We start from the raw sequence: 19,042 nt of genomic DNA on the forward strand, positions 1-19,042 counted from the left end.
TGACCCAAACTGTCTGTGGGACACTTCAGGAGCCGGTTTTGGTGTGAATATGTGATTTGTTGCTTCCTGTGTGTAGAGGTTTCCAATCAGTGACTAAACGCATAACGTAACGTGGGGGAGCAGGACAAGTCTTTATTAAAAAGACAGAGTACTTCTAGACATCCTGTTGAGAGTAGCTTTCACCTGCCTCCCCCTCTGCCTGAAGGAATTTCATTAGATGCTCATTGGTGGCTGATGCTTTACATTATTAATGCAGGTTTGCACACTTAACTCACGTGTGTCCCGGGCCAGCCAGAGAGGGGGAGACAAACGCTCGAGTGTTTAGGGGGGGGGGAAAAACAGAAGAGGCAGACGTCAGACGCTTTGCCTTGTAACACAGGAAAGCTAGCTAACCACAGACTTTGCAAGAGAGACGTGGTGCTTCCGGTGTGTACCGACACGAGATTGCTTCAGAACAGCAGAGAGGATGCTGCTTCATGCTCTGAACGTTTCCACAAGCATGCTCAAGACAAATGCAGCTACTTACAGCACAGGGAGCTCCACACAGCATGTAAACATCTGTGTGTCTAAAATGTGTTACTGATTGTCTCTGAAACAGGTTTGAGTTTCTTTGGTTAGGGAAATCGGTTAGTCTTAGGTGAAGGTTGTAAATGCTACAGTTTAAAACATGCGCTTTTTAAAATCTAGATAGCCTGTTAGTAAACATATATTTAAATATTATTCGCTTGGTGTCTAGGCCCTATTTTTCAAGCCTCTAGCTTATCAGGGTGTCCCATTCCACATGTTTTCACTATGTCTTATACGATCATTCTTGTATTTTAAATTGTTTTGTCAATAATAGTCTAAGATTTTGTTCAGTGAAATCAGATTAGGCAATCCAGTACAAATACTCAATGACTGTCTCTTTTTTTTCATACTTACAGTGCACCACACTAGATTCCTATATGAGCATACATGAGTGTGTTTTACCAGTAAGACGTCTGTTTTAATGCCTTTGTTTGTCATCTGTGATGTGAAAACATTTTTACCCAGTCGGACAAAGTTTAAGTGTGCGTCCTCCGGTAGTAGGTTTGTTGGAACAGTGGAAAGACATTTTAGATGAGTTTTATTTTGTTTCTGTCGAGTCTGAATGAAGCTGAAGATGATGTTTTGCAAATTCAACAGCTATTTCTGGTTAAACAAAACGTATCTTACTGTCTCGCACTGTGGCAATCCTTTCCATGATGTTCTCAGACACTTACAATAACAATCTGAGCCTGTCTGTGGCAAAATCGTGCACAAGCAAACGAGCAAGCATCTCCTGCTCTCTGGCCTCCACTAGCGTGGTCTGGTGAAGTGCTGACTGTGTCACCTCTGCTCCGTTTCTATCACTCTCCTCCACTTCCATCACAGTTAGTTTTGTGGTTTGGGGTGACTCAGAGACTCAGTTTGTAAAGTTTAAAGCCCGCCATGCTGTTGCATTGGTCTGTGTGCCATGACACAGCTAAAAAACAAGAGCTAAAACTTGTTTACAAACCACTGATTTCAACATCTCTAACAAATTAACCAACAGCACATGCAGTCCTAAGGATTTTTTAACAAGTGCGAAAGGTAAATAAAAATATAAAAACAATTTTGCTTAATTATATCTGTTTTATCATGTCATTGTAATGCACACTGACTAACAAAGAGAAAAAAAAAACAATGTTTGACTGGAAGAAACTCTTCAAATCTTCGAGGTGTCTGAGTGAATAAACTGAAATTGAACTAAACTAAAAATACTGATGTATTAAACTCTGAATCTAGCACAACTTGGATCACTCAGACAGCCCAACATCAGTCTTTGCTGATTTTATTCTAGCGTCGTGCACACTAAACTATGCTGTGCAGATGGCTGAACCTGCATCATGTTAAATTAATGATCCCGGGGTGCACCGGAGTAGCCTGGCTGTAAAAGCCCTTCCCGCAGGTTTCCCCTGCAAGGCAAATGAGGTGATGGGTTCATCTATCTATCCGGGCCTGTCCAGCGAGAGAAAGACAGTAACCCAGTGAGGCATCTGATCTCTTAATGAAGTGACTGTGTCTGTGTGCACGTGTGTTGTTCTGTGTCTGTTTCTGCGTGTGTGTGTGGTATGAGTCTGAGTCATTAGTGAATCCCAGTGGTCTGTTATGGTAGTGAGAGAATGCACAGGTCTGCTAGAGGCGGAGTCAGGTTTCTGGATCAATGGGAATCAATCACAACCACAGTCATCGGGGCGAATAAAAGAAGCAAGATATAAAATAATAAAATAAAGCTTGATCTAATCAGCAGTTTGTCTGGAAAGGAAGAAAAATGCATCCAGTCAGCTGACTCACTGGTGTGATTTGTAAGTAGAAGCTGTCCTTTATTCTCTGCTCAACATACAAAAGATTCAACATTTTCTTCCTTTTTTTGCGGCACTTTTTTGGGACTCGTCTCAATTCATAGCATCAGGAACTTAATTTACTTCGGGGCAAGCCATTTAGAGACGGAGAGAGACACCAGACACTGGTGCACAGCAGTGATAATGCATTAGTGATGTCATTATGCTTTAATAAGGCCTCTAAACAACATCCTCTGATCCACTGCCAGAAAAATTGTTCTCTTTGAGCATGAGTGTGTGTGAATACTATACATTTATAGCCTGTGTAAAATTATCACCAATGGGCAAATCCCCCAGGATGGAGTTTTTTTTATGACTTTTTAAATGCATCTTGCTGCTGTAAATAGTTATTTGCGCTGTTGGTTTATTAATTACAGAGAGTGAATGTCTGTAATCGACCTAACAATCAATCAATCAATAAATCGATTATTTCCTAAAGCATTTAAGAGAGACAAATGCACCTCTGTCTCCACAGCAGCAGACACGACCCTTGAACTTGAAGACTCAAAGTCTGCACAACCTGAACTACGCCAACATTCAGACGTACAGAGATCAAAGGATGATCAGCGACCCAAGTCTCACATTTTACTACACGACTGTTTCAGTGCTGTGTGACTGCAGTGTGGAACCAAGGAGGAGTGACAGCAAAAACCGCGGCCAAGATAGCAAGAAAGATGCTGCTATCAACAAACAACAAAACATTAGATGAATAAATGACGTTACCGTGGATACAGGCAATATCAAACTAAAGATGGAGACAGTTTATAGTGTTCTTACACTTTTTCCAAAGTCAAATTCAAGCTTTTCAAGCTTTTCAAAGGTGCATTTTCAAGCTTTTTCAGCACCTTAAAACTGGGGTAAAATACATATTTATACACAGTTTCTCAAAATGATTATTTCACTCCTTTTTCACATTAAAACAAATGTTTCTGGCCAATAAACAACCAACATTATGTTTCAAAATTAAGTTCTACAGAAGGGTGACACATTGTGAAACAATGTGTAGGTAGACTTGGCATCATATACATCCTGCCTGAGCCAAAATATGACTTGTTTTATTTCTAAGAAGCAAGCTATTAAGTCAGGTAACCATTTCTTATGAATGCCAAAGTGCAAGCACTTTTCAGACCTCGAAAGCATTATAATAAAATCAAAGTGTTTTCAAGGATTTAGCATTTAGCTTCAATGATTTGATTCTCCTTTTGCTTCAGCTATTAACAGAATGTGCCACAGACCCGATGTGGGAGTTTCTTGATGGCTCTCTTTGTAAACAAAGTGGAGAAACTGACTGTTTACTTTAGTGTCACTTAACCACAAAGAGTACACAAAATGTTTGGAGAAATAGTGGTTCTGATGTCTCACGACTCATCAAATTCGCATTTTTATTCAAATGGAATAATGTTCTGATCCAAATCTGAGGGAAAACTTAAAAATGATGCTGTCGAAGGTTGACTCAAACCTGTCTCTGTTCCGTCAGGTTTAACTGCCAAAACAAAACACCCCATCCTCCATTTGTTAACAAGTCGGTTGATGTTCCCAGCATGCATCTGTTTATTTCCACAGTTAGACCCCTTCCTATCTGCCACCCACAGTCTCTTGTGCATGTGTGTGGCAGCCTCAAAATGACCCACTTTTCCCAACACTGGCTGTTTCTAAACAACAGGTGCCCGTACCAGGAGTGACTCAAAACACACAAACACACACGTACACCACACACATCAACAGAAAAGCCCTGGCGGAGGTGAAATGGATGGAGCAGAGATGGACCTAACTGTAGGGGAAAGAAGTATTTAATCTTACCTGGTTGTTGACATAATCCTGAAGACATCAGCAGAAACATGAAAAGAGAAGAGAAAGAAACAAGACACAGTTATAAAGGAACAAACTGTGTGTGTTCAGAGTAAAATGTGTCCAGACTGACATTCGTTTGATCTTTTTTTTCATTTATTAAAGAACAGTGAGCATGTTGAGGAGCCATTCAGTCACTTAACAATGACCAGAATATAACACGTCACGGCAGTGTGACCTCTTGTACAGTTAGAAATACAGGGGCTAACTAGAACCAAGAAGGGTTCTTTAGCTTGTCCCCAGAGGACAAAGGATAAAAATTACTCTATGACTCCTTCCAAATGGTTCTACCTTGAGCGCAACATAATGGGGTTATACTGAAAACAATATGTGAAAGATTATACCCAGAACCCCCTTGTGAGAGCTTCTGAAGAAGAACCCTGGTGTAATAGTTCTACCGAGAACCCTCTGGGTCCTTTACTCAGAACACACTCAGGTGGTTCCACTGAGAACAATTTTATATTCCAATGTTTTTATCTATAACCCTTACAAACGCTCAATGAACCATTTCTTCTAAAAAGGGTTCTTCAGAAGCAAATGGTTCTGGGTAGAACCTGAGCCCTTCAGAGAGAATACTTTTGGAATCCTTATTTCTTGGAGTGCATTAGGGATGTTTTCTTTGCGTCTGTGGCTCATTCTGCCCTCCAATCTTGCTCAAATTTAATGCAAGACTAATGTAATTCTCCATGTTTCAAGGACACTTTCACTGTTCCACATTTTTGTGCTTTGTGCAGTAGCTAGCACATCAGAGTGGTTAGCCTTCACAAAATAAATCCAGTCACAAAAAGGAAAACGGTGGGATTCGGTGATACTGAAGGCTACAAAATGTAATTTAAAAAAGTGGAACAATCACCAAGAGACTACCGAGGCACATAGGGTCGGCAGAGGACACTTTAAGCTCTCCATTAAGCCCCTCTGTAACGCCCCAGGGAGCTTTGCATGAGCTGGGGAAAGTGTGTATGTGAGCTAAGTGCTGAAGTGTGTGTCTGTGTGTGTGTATGTGTGTGTGTCTTTGTGACTATGTGTGACAGAGCGTGGCGTCTGGTGATTAGTCAAAATGGTAACTGACACACTGTTGGCCTCCATGATCCTATCAGAGGGAGGGAAACTCTGCCTCATTCAAAAAGACACACACACACTCACACACTCAGTTCCAATGTTTCTTCAGACTTTGTTTAAGAAAACTCAGGCAAAAGTCCTGCCACAGTATCAAGCGGCCTTCAGAAAGACAGTTTGTTTCTCCGTACAGGATTCCCTCTCTATTTTTTTTTTTTTATCACAACTGTAGGTGGCATTATAATGTGACATTATGACATTAAGCCATTTATCCTCTCTGTCAGCGCTCAAAGTATCGAACTATCAAAAAGCCTGTTTCATTTTTCCACTAGTATCTTCTTTATCATATTATTTATAGCTGCGCCAATTTATTAAATTAAATAACTATCCCCCAGCTATCTTGTTAATAAGTTAACCATTTCGAGTCTTTGAGTTTTATAAGAAAAATTGTCAAAATTCTCTGATTCACTGATGAGTTTCACACCAGCTGTGCAAGTTCATTAAAAAAATCTAATGTTAAGGGACAGAAAGTGTTTGGATAAGTTTAGAGCTGCAATGAGTAAGATTAGCTGATCCAAAGATTAATTGCCAACTATTTTGATAACAGTGATAATAGATTCATTGTTTCAGTCATTTTTCAAGCAAAAATGTCAATAATAACCAAAATAAACAGCTACTAGAGTTGCAAATGTTGTGCATTTTCATTAACTGATAGTTAAAAATGCTGATGATTTATCAACTGATTTATCATAAAAAAATAAGATACAAAACACTTCTTTTCTTCATTTTCATGTTTTTTCTCTTTCCTTATTCAACAAATTGCTCTGCCTGTCAAAACAACATCAGGTGCCATTTCCCTGCTAGCAAACTCAAATGGTAAAGAAATCAAATGTTAGAGAGCACAACGTGTAACTGTGTTTGGATACTTTCATACTATGGAACTTGCCCACTGTTTCACATTGCTTTAAAAGTAAACATGCAGCGCAAACTGTTCACTGTCAGGTGAAACAACTGTACCTCAACTTCTCACAACCCCTTCCATAACTGCATTTAACATACTGATAATAAAAAGGGGTTTTGCGTCATCTTCTGCTAGTATGATAGTAATGTGGTTACTCTTACGGTGTTGTAGCCGGCAGGATCTTGGCCGTCTGTGATGAGTTCCCGCTCTCCCCTGGGGTTGACCCTCCTGAAGCGCCGTCTGGACCTCCGCTGCGATCCCTCTCTCTGCAGAAAACCGTCGTCCCCCTCGCTGCCGTTATCCACCTGCAACACACAGTCAACACCCTCCTCAGAATAACAGCTTCTACGGGATCCGCACCCACAGCCTCCAGGTGTGTGGGAACAACTGGAAGAGTGAGAACACGGCTCAGAAGTGCTGCGTCTCAGTAGTTCGGACTTTTGGGTCTTAGGAACCGAGTTTAGATTTGTAAATTCCAAGTTCTGGTGCGTATAATCCAAGTTTTGGGTCTGTAAGTTCTGAAAGTCTGAGTTATGTTCCTTGCATGTGTTCCCTTCCTTCGCGCGTGGCTCTTCTTCATGTCCTGGAGCTTCTGAGATCTGGCTATGCTCTTCTGCTGGCTCCTGGTTGAACATCCAGCTCTTCCAGAGCGCAGAGAGCCGGTGCCAACGGAGCACACTCATCAGGACACAAGGACACGATCAGAACAACACATAAAAGCAGGAAATACCACAGGAGGGGAGAAAAAACTAGAAGGGAAACACGTCTAAACAACGCTTCCAAACAGCAAGAGAACAGAAGTGTTGAATCCAAAACTTTACGAAAAGGTCCAAAATCCTGAGGGATCCCGCAACATTATATCCTTTGAGGAAAAACTCCAGAACAAAAAGGAAGAAAAGAAACAAATTAAATGAAGAAGCCAACAATTGTCCCTCTTTGTGTCTCAGATCTGGCGAGAGTTGTCCTCTTCTGATGGCAGGAAAGTTCAGAACAGAGTTCAGCTGCTCAACACGTTGCATACTGACAGAGTTACTCACATGCTTACAGGCTCGCTCCCTCTCGCTGTCTGACACGAGCACAGAGAACACACTCAGACCCGAGTTTCCTCCAGGAAACCGTAAATACACAAATATCCTCGCCAGGCAGAAAAAAACAGCACAGCACACAGATTCCGGCCATACAATTCATTCCCCGTAGGTTTTTTCTGCCGGTCTGTTGTTGAAGGAGGAATTTGTTTTCTTTCTGCATTGCTTCATGTTAAGTAAGTCAATGGCCTTATTATGTCAGTAATGACGTTATCTAAGAAACATTCAAACTATGTTAAACAACCTTAAGAGATCATGCTTTGCTGCAATTCTGTAAGTCACTTGGTTTTATTTATTTTTTAAAATCTTGATTGAACTTGTCTTTTATTTTCTTATGTTTTGTTTTTGTTTCCTTACAACTGAATGTTTTATGATTGATAGTTTGAATATTAGTTTTGTGCTAGATAGAGCAGAAAACTGTCAACTATATATTACAACTCTACCTCACATTGTTATTTTCTTTTCTTCAGTACTGTTTTCTTCCAGAACACGTCTGTTATAATAGTATTGCGCCTATTAAATAATGCACTTTTGTAACAATGTCAAACTCATGATGGACAGTTTTTTGTTTTTTGTTAAAGTATCACTCGATGCAGCAGAAGACGGGATGTTATCTTTTTATTCCACACAGTCTTCTTCCTTGTGCATGCCTGGTGTCTACGTTACCCACAATGCAAGTCAATCACTGACAGTTTGGTTGCAGTTTCAGGTGTGTTATGCTAGTGGTTGCTAACATAGCCACAAGCTGTTAGCCTCAAGCAAAGATGAGGAGCAAGCTACAGAAGCTCACTTTTTTCTAATTCTAGATTTTCTTCATTTTCAAGCTTTTAGGCCTTTTTTCCAATTTTTAGTATATCTTGAATTTTGGAAAGCCTAAGCCTCATTTGGAGGCTCTGGAAGCTTAAATCGGATTTCAAAGTCTCTTTTGTGTCATTCGTAATGTGACACGCAATGATGATATCAAACCCAGAAGATGTGTTATCAGTCAACGCTGTTACCATAATGACACACAAATCCAGTCTGATCACTCCCAAATAACAGTGTGGACAGTCTGTCTTGAAGATCAGATTTGAAAATCAAATGCATACAGTATGAAAAAAGTTCAGCCCCAACTGACAGTGACTTAAGCAACATCACTTGGAGTAATGCATCAGATTTTGATAATTGATACCTCATCAGTCTACTCCCCAACACCTGTAAACAGTTTTAGATATGGACAAATGCAATTTCCTTTTAATCAAACTCTACTGTATGCATCTGTTGATTAATTTAATCCTGTAAGATTTTCTCTGATGGTTTGTTGCCCCTGTGTGTCTGTCCATTGATCTATCAATTCACCTATCTGCTGCCATCATTATTGGGATCCACAACATGCAAATTCTGTATTACATTAACCATATGTCAGCCTTCTCGCTTGACCACCAGGTCATGCTTCATACTGCTTCCCGACACACAGAGAGTGACCAAAGTTGAGCCTATAGAGCGTGGAAAATTAACCAGTTATTCCACAAGTCATGTTGCAGCAGTGTGCTTGTGTTTTCGCTCTTTGCAAATGAATAAGTTATTTATTCATAATCAATATAATTTTTTTGAGTCAGCCTTGTTTCTGTATAGTTGGAGGATAGTTTACTCCAACAGCTCCCCGATTTCCTTCAAAACTTTGTCCTTTTTGAAGATATCTCTATATAACAATGTGCTGTGGATCATATAAGAGGCACCACTTCTTAGCTTTGTAAAGAAAGTGTGCAAACCTTGGCAAAATTATAACCAGTGTGAGTGAGTGTTTTTTCAAACAAGCACCATGTCGTTTAGCTTGTTTGCTAACACACAGAACAGGTTAGGACATCCAAATTAGAACTGATCTGATCGCTCCATCTCATTGCTTCAAGTTAGGAAGCAGTGTAAGGATTTGTGGTCAGCTGTTAGTTTCAGCAGTGATTATGATCCTTACTTGTTTTCAGAATACTGAATGGTTGCTTTGCTGCCTTTTAACAAGCACACCCCTTTGTGTCAACCTGTTCAGAGTATCACTGCATGTTGCTCAGCCTTCCATTTTTGTCAGTGTGTCAGGAGAGGAAAGAAATTCATAGAATCCATCTACTGGTCTTGCAACATTTTTAAATTCCATCTTCTTGTCACTCTTCTTTCCTTCTCATTTACTAAGCTTCACTTTCTTGGCCCTTATCTTGATCTATTCTATTGTCTTCTCTTACTCTTCAGCTACATTTTTCCACCGAGTCTAATTATATAAGAAGTTATATATAGATTTGTTTTACAGTTATTATAATTCTATTATTCTACGTGGTTAGATTGACAGTTATATGTTATAAAAGATGTACAGTTCCCCTTCCTTTGAACTTACAATGCTGTAATGAGTGTAATTTCATCATAGTGCGCTACTCCAAATAAGGGATTTTCCCCCAGCAGTTCAGTCATGTGAATTATACAGACCCATGATCAGCCACAAAGAGTTATGAGGACATATGACTCTACTGTGTTCCTGCCCTTGTGTTGTGAGGGTGGTGGAAGACTATGAGCAGCTGATAGGACTGAAATTTGGGCTGTCTGCCTTCCCATACTCCCACATGTAACACACACTATAACTCCCATGATACCTAAAAACCGTGAAACGACTAGGATTATATTTCTCAAAGGCAAACATCACAGAGCTGTTTGATTGAGGACAGTCTCACAAATCGATCAGACAGCAGCTTTAAAATAAAACATAAGAGGGAAGATGGACCCAAAGATTTTCTGTCACTGCTGAAGTGAGGCTCAATAACCGCCATGGGTCGAAACAACCTTATGTGAGGGAGATCTGCTGTAATATACAGAATAACTACTGCATCGTGGATTGTTTAGCTGTAATGGACTCTGAAACAACCACATGAGGGATAGTTCAGCTATAAAATAACAAATAATAGTTGTAAAACTGGCCGCTATTGGTATTGATGTGTCCCTTCCCGCAGCAAAAAATGTCCTCTCATCTCGCTTTAACAAGCCTCCTGGGACAGACAGCCTGAAGGTAGTGCACCCGAAATTCTGCAGGGGAAGGTTAGGAATATACCAGACTTTCATGTCTATCCCGTGACCATACAACCATCTTTCTGTCTTGCTCTGTTTGTGCGTCTCTGGCTGCTTGACTGAATAAAACACCCATCTATCCCATGACCGGTCACTGAGAAGTCCCGCCTTTATGTTTCTGACGGACCATCATGGAGATAATGTGACCGTATTTCCTGCTTCCTCTATCCATTTAAATAACTGTGTGTGACTAACATCTACTCATCTGTCAGTTTATATTCCTCTCTGTCTAACTGCCTCCAATTTAGCTTTTTTTTTTTTTACTCTATTCATTCATTTCTCACTCCCCTCTTCCCACTGCCTTTCATTCGCCTCCATTCCCACACACACACACACACACACACACACACACAAACAACCCCACCCTGTCAGTCTGTGAATGTCACTCCTGTCCATCCTGTGACCAGAGTCATGACGACAGCCACAAATTACAGTCCCTCTACTATTCCCATGGCCCTAATTAGCTGATTGGCTGCAATGCAGTGTGACTAGACCACAGTCCCTCTGCTCCTGTGTTTATGCATTTATCTGGATATATGTGTGTTTGTGTGTGTGCGTGTTCGTGCGTGCGTGCGTCTGTGTGTGAGTGTGTGTGTGTGTGTGTGTGTCTATGTGTGTGTGTGTGCCAGCACATTCATGTTTATTTGTGTTCCTGACAAGTTTCCTTGTCATTTTAGTCCTCATTGTTACAGTGGCTATCCAAGAATTCCTCCATTTTTAATTCCTGAAAGCTTCCTTGATTATAGGCACTCACTGCTGAGAAATCATTCGTCACTCAAACAGCGGTATGGTGCCTTTTTGGGTGTATTTGGGAAAAGATATGGTACTGTTTCTTTGTCTATTGAGCTATTACTATTGAGGCTGACAACCCAGTTTTTCTATTTATTCTGCTGCCTAACATTTATCAACTACTCTATGTCACAAAGATTCTCCCAGGATTGTCACCTTTGACAGCAAATTTCAAATCTTTCATTCACTGGGTGTAGGTTGAATGACTGCAGCAAAAGCGGGGCTTTATTTTATCTAAACATCTTGAAGATTGATACACAAAACTCATCTGCTTGCATCAACCACTCACAAAGACACAAACAGCCCTCAATGAGATGAAACTGCAGAGTGAAATCACTCTGCAGCCTTGAAAAGGAAGAACATTGACAAACATGGCCTAAAGCAGAATGACTTTTTTAGATACCTCTGAGTACAGATGAATCAATAGCAGAATCTAAGTTTTATAAAAACCCTGAAATGAGCCTTCAGTTTAACTCCAAATAAGTTCATGTCTAGATTCTATGATCCTCTCTTTTATGCTAAAATCACTGCATACATTCAAAAAAAAAGTGGGGAAAAGAAGCAAGAATAGCAACTTCTTGGAGGGGAATTTCCCAATTGTCCTCAACTAACTCCATGGATTGCAGAGAATACTACTGGAAACATATTATAAGACCCCACAGCAGGAAAAAAGAGAATCCAAGTTTGATGTGCTGGAGAAAATGTGTCTCAATCGAGGCAAATCTTTTCCATATATTCTAGGATCGTCCCAGACTGAGTTTATATTGGAATTACATTCCAAAGAGTCACATACCCCTGAACTTGAAGACTATTTATCTGGGCCATGTTTAGTTTTTGAAATATAGGATGGATATAAAGCTGCTGCAGGCCCTTTTGACAGCAAGTAGAAGAAAATCAATCACTATAAAGTGGCTGAATCCAATACCGCCTACAGTGGAAGATTAGTGTGGTATAATTTTGGAAAAAATTTAAAATGGAAAAGTTGACATATTCCGGGGGATCAAAAAAGACAAATTCTACCAAATTTGGAAAGAATGGATTGCATTTTTAACCCCACTATGAACAGACTTTGTATGACTTCACTAGTAGAAATGTAAGCTCCCTCCGTTGCATACTGTCACATTTTCAATAGAGTGAGAGACGGGAATTTGTAAGAAAGCTGAACATAAAACTGCTGACATATACTGGAATTTTTAATCTATCTTCAATCCCACGGGGGAGATATTAACACAACATTGAGGGCATAAAATTTTATATTATAAATTTGAAACAAAGCTAGAACGTGTTGTACGAGTCTCTGAAATACAGTGTCATTTCTCAAAAAGGCCTTCTTTCATTGGCCTTTCTAAAAAGCTGAAATGTTTGGGGTTTTCTGTCCATATTCTAAGCTAAGTGGGTAACTCTACAATAATACAATAATAAAACTGTTACCTTGTAGCAGTGAACAACACCTCCCATTAGTCTTAGACAGAGACACGCTGTCAAATCCTCATAGGAGAAACAAGTCCAGCAGTGTAATAACTACAGGGTGTTTGAGACTTATGCTTTTGACAACTGGAATATCTTTTTTTGCTCAGTTCTGTGTGCAACACAAAGTTGTCTAAATTTAGATGAGGTAGTCATAATCTGCCAATTTCAAGGATGTCATCTTCACCTGACTATGTTACAACACAGCGTACTTTACATCCATACACCTCAGACTCTTGCTCTATAGTTTGGCAGCCCCTGCTTTAGCCAACTGTATTTCTTTGTTATTTACTTCCTGTGAGTCGGGTACTTCTGATCCCACCCTGTCCTGCTGTGCTGCAGCTGGTAGAAGCATTACAGACCATTAAAGGTGGACAAGACGAGGATATGATTGGGTATTAACAGCAATATTATAACATAGACTCATTTCCTTGTTCTCAGACAAAAATGCAAATACATGAAAATGAATACAGACATGTCTGTGTGTGCAGACACAGAAAAGCACCTCATGTTCTCCTTCAGGCTCTGATCAGATGATCCACTTTGTCTCTCTCTAGTGCTCGCTCCTCTCCTCTGACCCCCCTCCATCACTGCCAGCATCTCTCTCTACTCTTCAACGATGACACACACAGTGGACAGTTTAATACGAAACCAAAGAAAATTTAATTCAAATCAACTGCACCCACTTGTCTTGTTTCAGACTGATTTCATCCTTTGCCCCCTTAGCAACTGAGTCAACTGAGCTCTTTGGCTCTTTTCCTGCAACTTCACACTAACACAGTATCACACAGTCATACCTAGAAGATCATCACTTCCACCACTCCCTTTTACTGTAGCAATAGCTTCTGAACGGACCCACAGGGGCAGTTTGGGATTAAGTGCCTTGCTGAAAGGGCACCTCACTATTATAACCCGTTTTCATTGCAGGAACGTTCTGGGAAATTTATGCCCTGATGGAACGATTGGGGTGGAGTTTGCGGCTCTGAATGTCACCGGCAGGGCAACACAAGCACAGCAAAAGCACACAAGCCCTAACTGCAGCATGACACAGAAAGCAGGCGCTGACATTTCTGTAAATTTTACTGATGCTAAAGCAAAGCCTAGTTCCTTTTTTCTTCTGCACATCTGCCTCACAACATCTACAGTTTTTAGACATCACAGACAAATAGCATTAATATCATGGTGACTCTGTGTCACAGCTCTGTCATCAATCTAATTTATCCAACAGTCAGAGTTCTTTATGTGCAGTAGTTATGCAATGAGCTAAAGGATCTTTTAGTTCCTGAGTTAAGTTGCTGCAGCTCTTTGTTTCTTGCGACTATCTGGTTAAATGTAGTGTTGCTGCATTATTTAAGAATAATTGTCACTGTATTGCAATCAATCACCAAATAACTAATTATTGATATAAATGTTTTAAAACACATTTTCACTGCCAAGTTTATACATGTGATGTTAAAGAAAACGTCAGTTTGGGAGACACACTTTTTTGCTTTATTGGTGAGATTTACATGAGAGGATCAAGACCACTATCATGTCTACACACTAAAATACAAATCTACTGCCAGCAGCCAGTCAATTTAGCTTAGCACAAAGACTGGAAACAGAGGGAAACGGATAGCCTGGCTCTGTCAAAAGTTAACAAAAACTACCTGACAATGCCTCTAAAGCTCACTCATTAACATGAATCTGGTTTGTTTAATCTGTACAAAAAACTGAAGGGTTAAGATATTACACACAACGTAACACATAACTCACCATACTGTTCTCTGTGAAATGAACTTTTTGACTGTTTCAACTGCGTTGATATTCCAATGTTATTAACTGTATCAACTAAACCTGAATGATAGTTATTTAATACATTCAGCAGTAAACGAAAAAAAAATAATTTCGGTTTCTGCATAAGAGCCTCTATTTTTCTTCTTTTCAGCTGCAGAGGAAACATGACTTCCTGTAAATCAGGGGATTTCTCCCGGTAAAAAAAACTGCCTGAAGCACTAAATATAAATACTTTCAGTGCAAAACTGGTTAAATCATTATTGTGTTATAACACGAAGTGACAGAGTGGTAAAACTGACATTAATTCACATTTAAATCTTGCCCATTATTGCCTCACTTTTAAGTGAACAGAGTTAACAGTCTGTCAAAGGATGATAAGGTTTCATCATGGTTCCCTTGGCTACAGTAATGACAGTTTATGTAATTCTGTACAATCATAGCAACAGAAATCTCAGATGAGGTAATTCTGCACAAAAACGTTACAGGGGGATTTCCTGTGACACCTGGGTGTCCTTTGACCTCACTGTTAGAGGTCAAGGATAGTGGAGAAGTAAAAGTCACAAGGTCAAATCTGTTCAGGGTTTTATATCCCTGGTGGAACTGGTGCTACCTGCCGTTTTTTCTGTAAAACCTCACTGCTTATCCCATCATATCCCACCTGATCCCTCTAGTCCCTTAGACATGGAGACTCAGGAGAGGAAAGACAGCAGAGCAGGAAGGACATTTAGGGAGGAGACAAGAAAGAGACTTTGTAAGCACTGCAACCTTGTGGAGGCAGACAGAAAGACATTACATTTGTATATGCAAATTATGGCGCAAGCGAAAAGGGTACGTTCAAATAGTCTCCTAAATTTAAGAAACAGTTTGACCAGTAATACAGATGTACAGTCTGCACTGGTGCTCGGGGAAAACTACACTGCAAGAGTAAAGTTTTAGACCTGATATGAAATGACACTACTATGACTAAGAAAGTGGGTTCCTTTACACTCAGGATGAGCTGTTACAGATCCTGCTGGCTAAACTGAAATTCCCTTTTCTGAATGCAGCAAAAAAAAAAAAAAAAAAAGATAGAGATATGCTTTTGACTCATTTCAACTCATCAGAAAATTGTACCTGTGACACAAAAACAAATAACAAATGGAGTCAACAACAATCTTTGACAAAATGAATTGCCAACAAATTTAATTGTTGACAATTTGTTGGTTATGACATTGCACGTTTTTAATGCCGTGGAACTGAATGAAACATAATTTTTTAAGTGCTGATGGGAGTAGCGAGTGAGCCATCTTTTCCCGTTCCTTCCCATCTCTGTTGAGAGGTGCACAAGCGCAAAAGAAGCAGGTAAGCAAACCATAGGAAAATGGATAAATTCTGGGAGCATTTCACTCTCAAAGTGACAAAGACAAGAAGTCTGTTTGTGTGTGACAATATTTGGTTTGTATAACCGTGGTTAATACTCATACTAGGTGAGTAAACCCTCTAATCACTTTTAGGACTGACTAACTTTAAAAGACACAATAAAAAACAGACTGGAAAAAAGTTGCCATCCTACAAACAACCCACAGTGCAGCATAATCTGTGGGAGCTGGTGTTTATTTCTTTTTTTTTAAGTCATATTTTTGCATGTATTTATAGATAACTGTTGACTGAAACATGGAGAGAAAGAGAGGCGCATGGCTGCAGTCACATGGTATGCATCTCAACTGTTATGCTACCAGAACACCTAGGAACTATCTCAAAAAGAATATTTGCTGTTGGGAATACACAGTTTTATAGTCCTCAGATCCCCACTTTTCAAATGGAATTACAATGTAAAAAAGATCATCTTATGTTTGGATCAGTATGGTATATGAATATACAGTATATCATGTCTAATTCCACTGGAGTACTTAGATTTTATTTGCTTTATGTTCCTGGGCTTGAACATTACTACATTAGGTAATTTATGTTTTTGATGGCAAATGGTTTGGAAAAACTTCCTGCCAATGAAGTTCATTTGAATTTGAATTTGAGGACAGAGACACAGTGCATACAGAGCGAGGGGGAAGGGCACAGAGGAGAGAAACAGAGATGGGGGAGACAGGGAGGAAGAGGAAGAGAGATGAAAGAAAGGGAGAAAGGGGATGAACAAGAGAACAGTACATGGGGAAAAAAAGATGACAGACATCAAATAAAGATGGAAAAAATAGGAAAGATATCAAAGGACAGAGATGGGGGAGGCGGGAGGATAAAAAGGGAGGTGCTTGGGGGAGAGACAAAGGGGGGAGGCAGTGTGTCTACTCACCACAATCATTTCTGACGGCTCCAATGTGATGCATTCACAGCCTCGTCTGCCCCCCAGCTGCTTGCCAAAACTGTAGAGAGAGAGCACGAAGAAAAAACAGTGTTAAAACAGAATAAAACCAAAGCCAAAGATAAGACAATACTCACACACTGACAACAGTAACAGATGCAGTCAATCACATTCGCCCACCCACAGATGAACAGCAGCATCGTACGCCTGTTGAATAGCAGTAATTACCAAATCAAAACTGAAGTGCCCTACGATTAAATGTAAAGTGATACCAAGAGTTCATGTAGATGCTGCATGTCTTTGCACCATGTGAGAAGTAACATCTGTTTGATGTAAGTAAGTAAAAATTTATTTATATAGCACCTTTGAAAACAAAGTTACTGGGTCTTGGTCGTGATATACATGCAGAAAAATAAACAACAAACCAATAGCAATATAAGGAAAAATAAATTACAGTCCCATTCCAGGGAAGGCAAGTCAGTAAAAATGTTTTTTGATAAGTTTTCTCAAAGCTGTTTACAGACTCAGGGGCCCTAAAAGCAAAGGCACAATCGCCCTTGGATTTGTAGACATTGCAGGTTAGAAATAAGAGACCTTGGTTGGATGATCTGAGCGGTAGTGTGTGGATGCAAGAGTTCATAAATGTATGAAAGGGCCTTATAAGCATGTGTACAAGTAAATATCTGTTTACCTGAGGACTGGCTCTATATTCAGACAAAAGGATGTGGTAAAGATCTGTTATGTTTTGGTCACTTGAAAATTAAAAATCTGGCTGAATGGTTAATACAACATACAAAAGTGATATGTGTTGTATCTGTGGCTACATTCTGTTCTGACTTCACATCACTCCAACACCACTCTCATGACCAGGGGTACAACAATTTGTTGACAAAGTTGACAAAAATTGATGACAGAATTTGTTGCCAAACAAATTTAATTGTTGACAATATGTTGGTTATGTCATTGTGCATGTTTTAAACCTTGTGGAGCTGAACTCAGCATCATTTTTCCGGAGCTGATAGAAGTAGTGAGTGAACCATCTTCCCGTTCCTTCCCTTCCTTTGTTTTGTGTCTCTGTCGCTCACAAACTCAGGTGAAAAAATTCAAGTTGTTTTTTTTTTAGCAACTTGCCCATTTAACTCTTTCAATAATTAATGACTACTCAACTATCAGTTGTTAGTTGCAGTCCCAGTTCCAGAACAAAACGACTGGTGATGCATCTGAAATTAGTGGGTTGCAACAGTATCTACAGTAAAGGCCGAAAACAGCAATGAGAAACAGTAGGTTTTAACAGTCTGAGTGTGATTCCAGCATATCCTGGAACACAACTGGGAAAAGGTGCAAAAAGTGAATGCGGTGTGTTGTTCCTTTTTAGCATTTTTCTGCTTAATGAGTCAGAACAGTACCAATGATATGTTGATAAATCTGCATCCTCTGGGAGATGCACAGTGCTGTTATGCACAGCAGCTTGCGAGATGCTTTCAGGAAAGCAACTTTCATCTTTATAAACCTTTCCCACATGTGAGAGACACTAGATTTAAATTGGCTGCAACATACACCAGTGTGACACATTGTTCTGTTGACAGAGCAGTATGACTGAACCAACAGTTTGTGGGGAACCACTGAAAGAAAAGAGACGATCAATAACTGTACACGGTCTGCAGAGACTAAAAATACAATCAGTGCTTAACCAACTGTGATCGCCAAAAAAACAGAATCCTTAGTGAGACATGTTACAAACTTATACATTTATTTAAGATCTCCCAGTCTCCCATTAGCAGCTAACTGGTGCTGACATTCATCATTAAGATCAATATTTACAACTGACCGCAGACATTTCAGTTTGCATGCTTGGGTAGACTCACAAGCATTGTTTGACTTGTGGGAAATGTGGCAGGATTAAAATATCTGGCACATTATGCCACCATTACATACAACAACATAATAGAAAGAGATTGTTTGCATCTTTTAGAATCAACATTTTTCATTTTGTTTAACTTACACCATTAATAAAAGTAATTTCTACTTGTGTGGTGTAGAAAATGATGAAAATGTCGCCATGTAAACTAACTTCACTACACTTCATGACAACTGCTGTGAATTTAACACGCTGAACACCTGAATGTCAAGTTGCCTCACTCACGTGGATCATTTTGGACTTCAGATTGGGATCAAACCACACAGTTACCCTTAAACAGCATTTGCACAATGAGTCTCTGTCTGCAGGTCTCACAGGCTGTGTCCTCTGATAATCTGGAGGAGAACAGCTGATGCTGTGGTGAGAACATGTGGATCGGTGTTC

General features: G+C 39.8%; 1 protein-coding gene across 6 annotated transcripts in view; it reads right to left on the reverse strand.

Annotated features, from left to right (window-relative positions):
• rapgef6 (Rap guanine nucleotide exchange factor (GEF) 6) overlaps positions 1–19,042 on the reverse strand; it is a 147,089-nt gene that overhangs the window by 117,649 nt on the left and 10,398 nt on the right. For 2 of the 6 annotated variants that reach the window (XM_084729938.1, XM_084729939.1), the window contains exons 1-2: positions 6,408–7,712; positions 4,182–4,199 (exon numbers count right to left, since the gene is read on the reverse strand). In XM_084729938.1, coding sequence (XP_084586064.1) covers positions 4,182–4,199; positions 6,408–6,929 — 540 coding nt within the window. In that variant the 5' untranslated portion in view covers positions 6,930–7,712. Of the gene's footprint in view, positions 1–4,181; positions 4,200–6,407; positions 7,721–16,731; positions 16,802–19,042 lie in introns of those variants that run through there. The other 4 variants (XM_084729940.1, XM_084729936.1, XM_084729935.1 and 1 more) reach the window with 4 other exon arrangements.

This window comes from Lutjanus erythropterus, chromosome 11, assembly GCF_056507025.1.
Source record: "Lutjanus erythropterus isolate fLutEry1 chromosome 11, fLutEry1.hap2, whole genome shotgun sequence".
Classification (NCBI taxonomy): Eukaryota; Metazoa; Chordata; class Actinopteri; order Lutjaniformes; family Lutjanidae; genus Lutjanus; species Lutjanus erythropterus.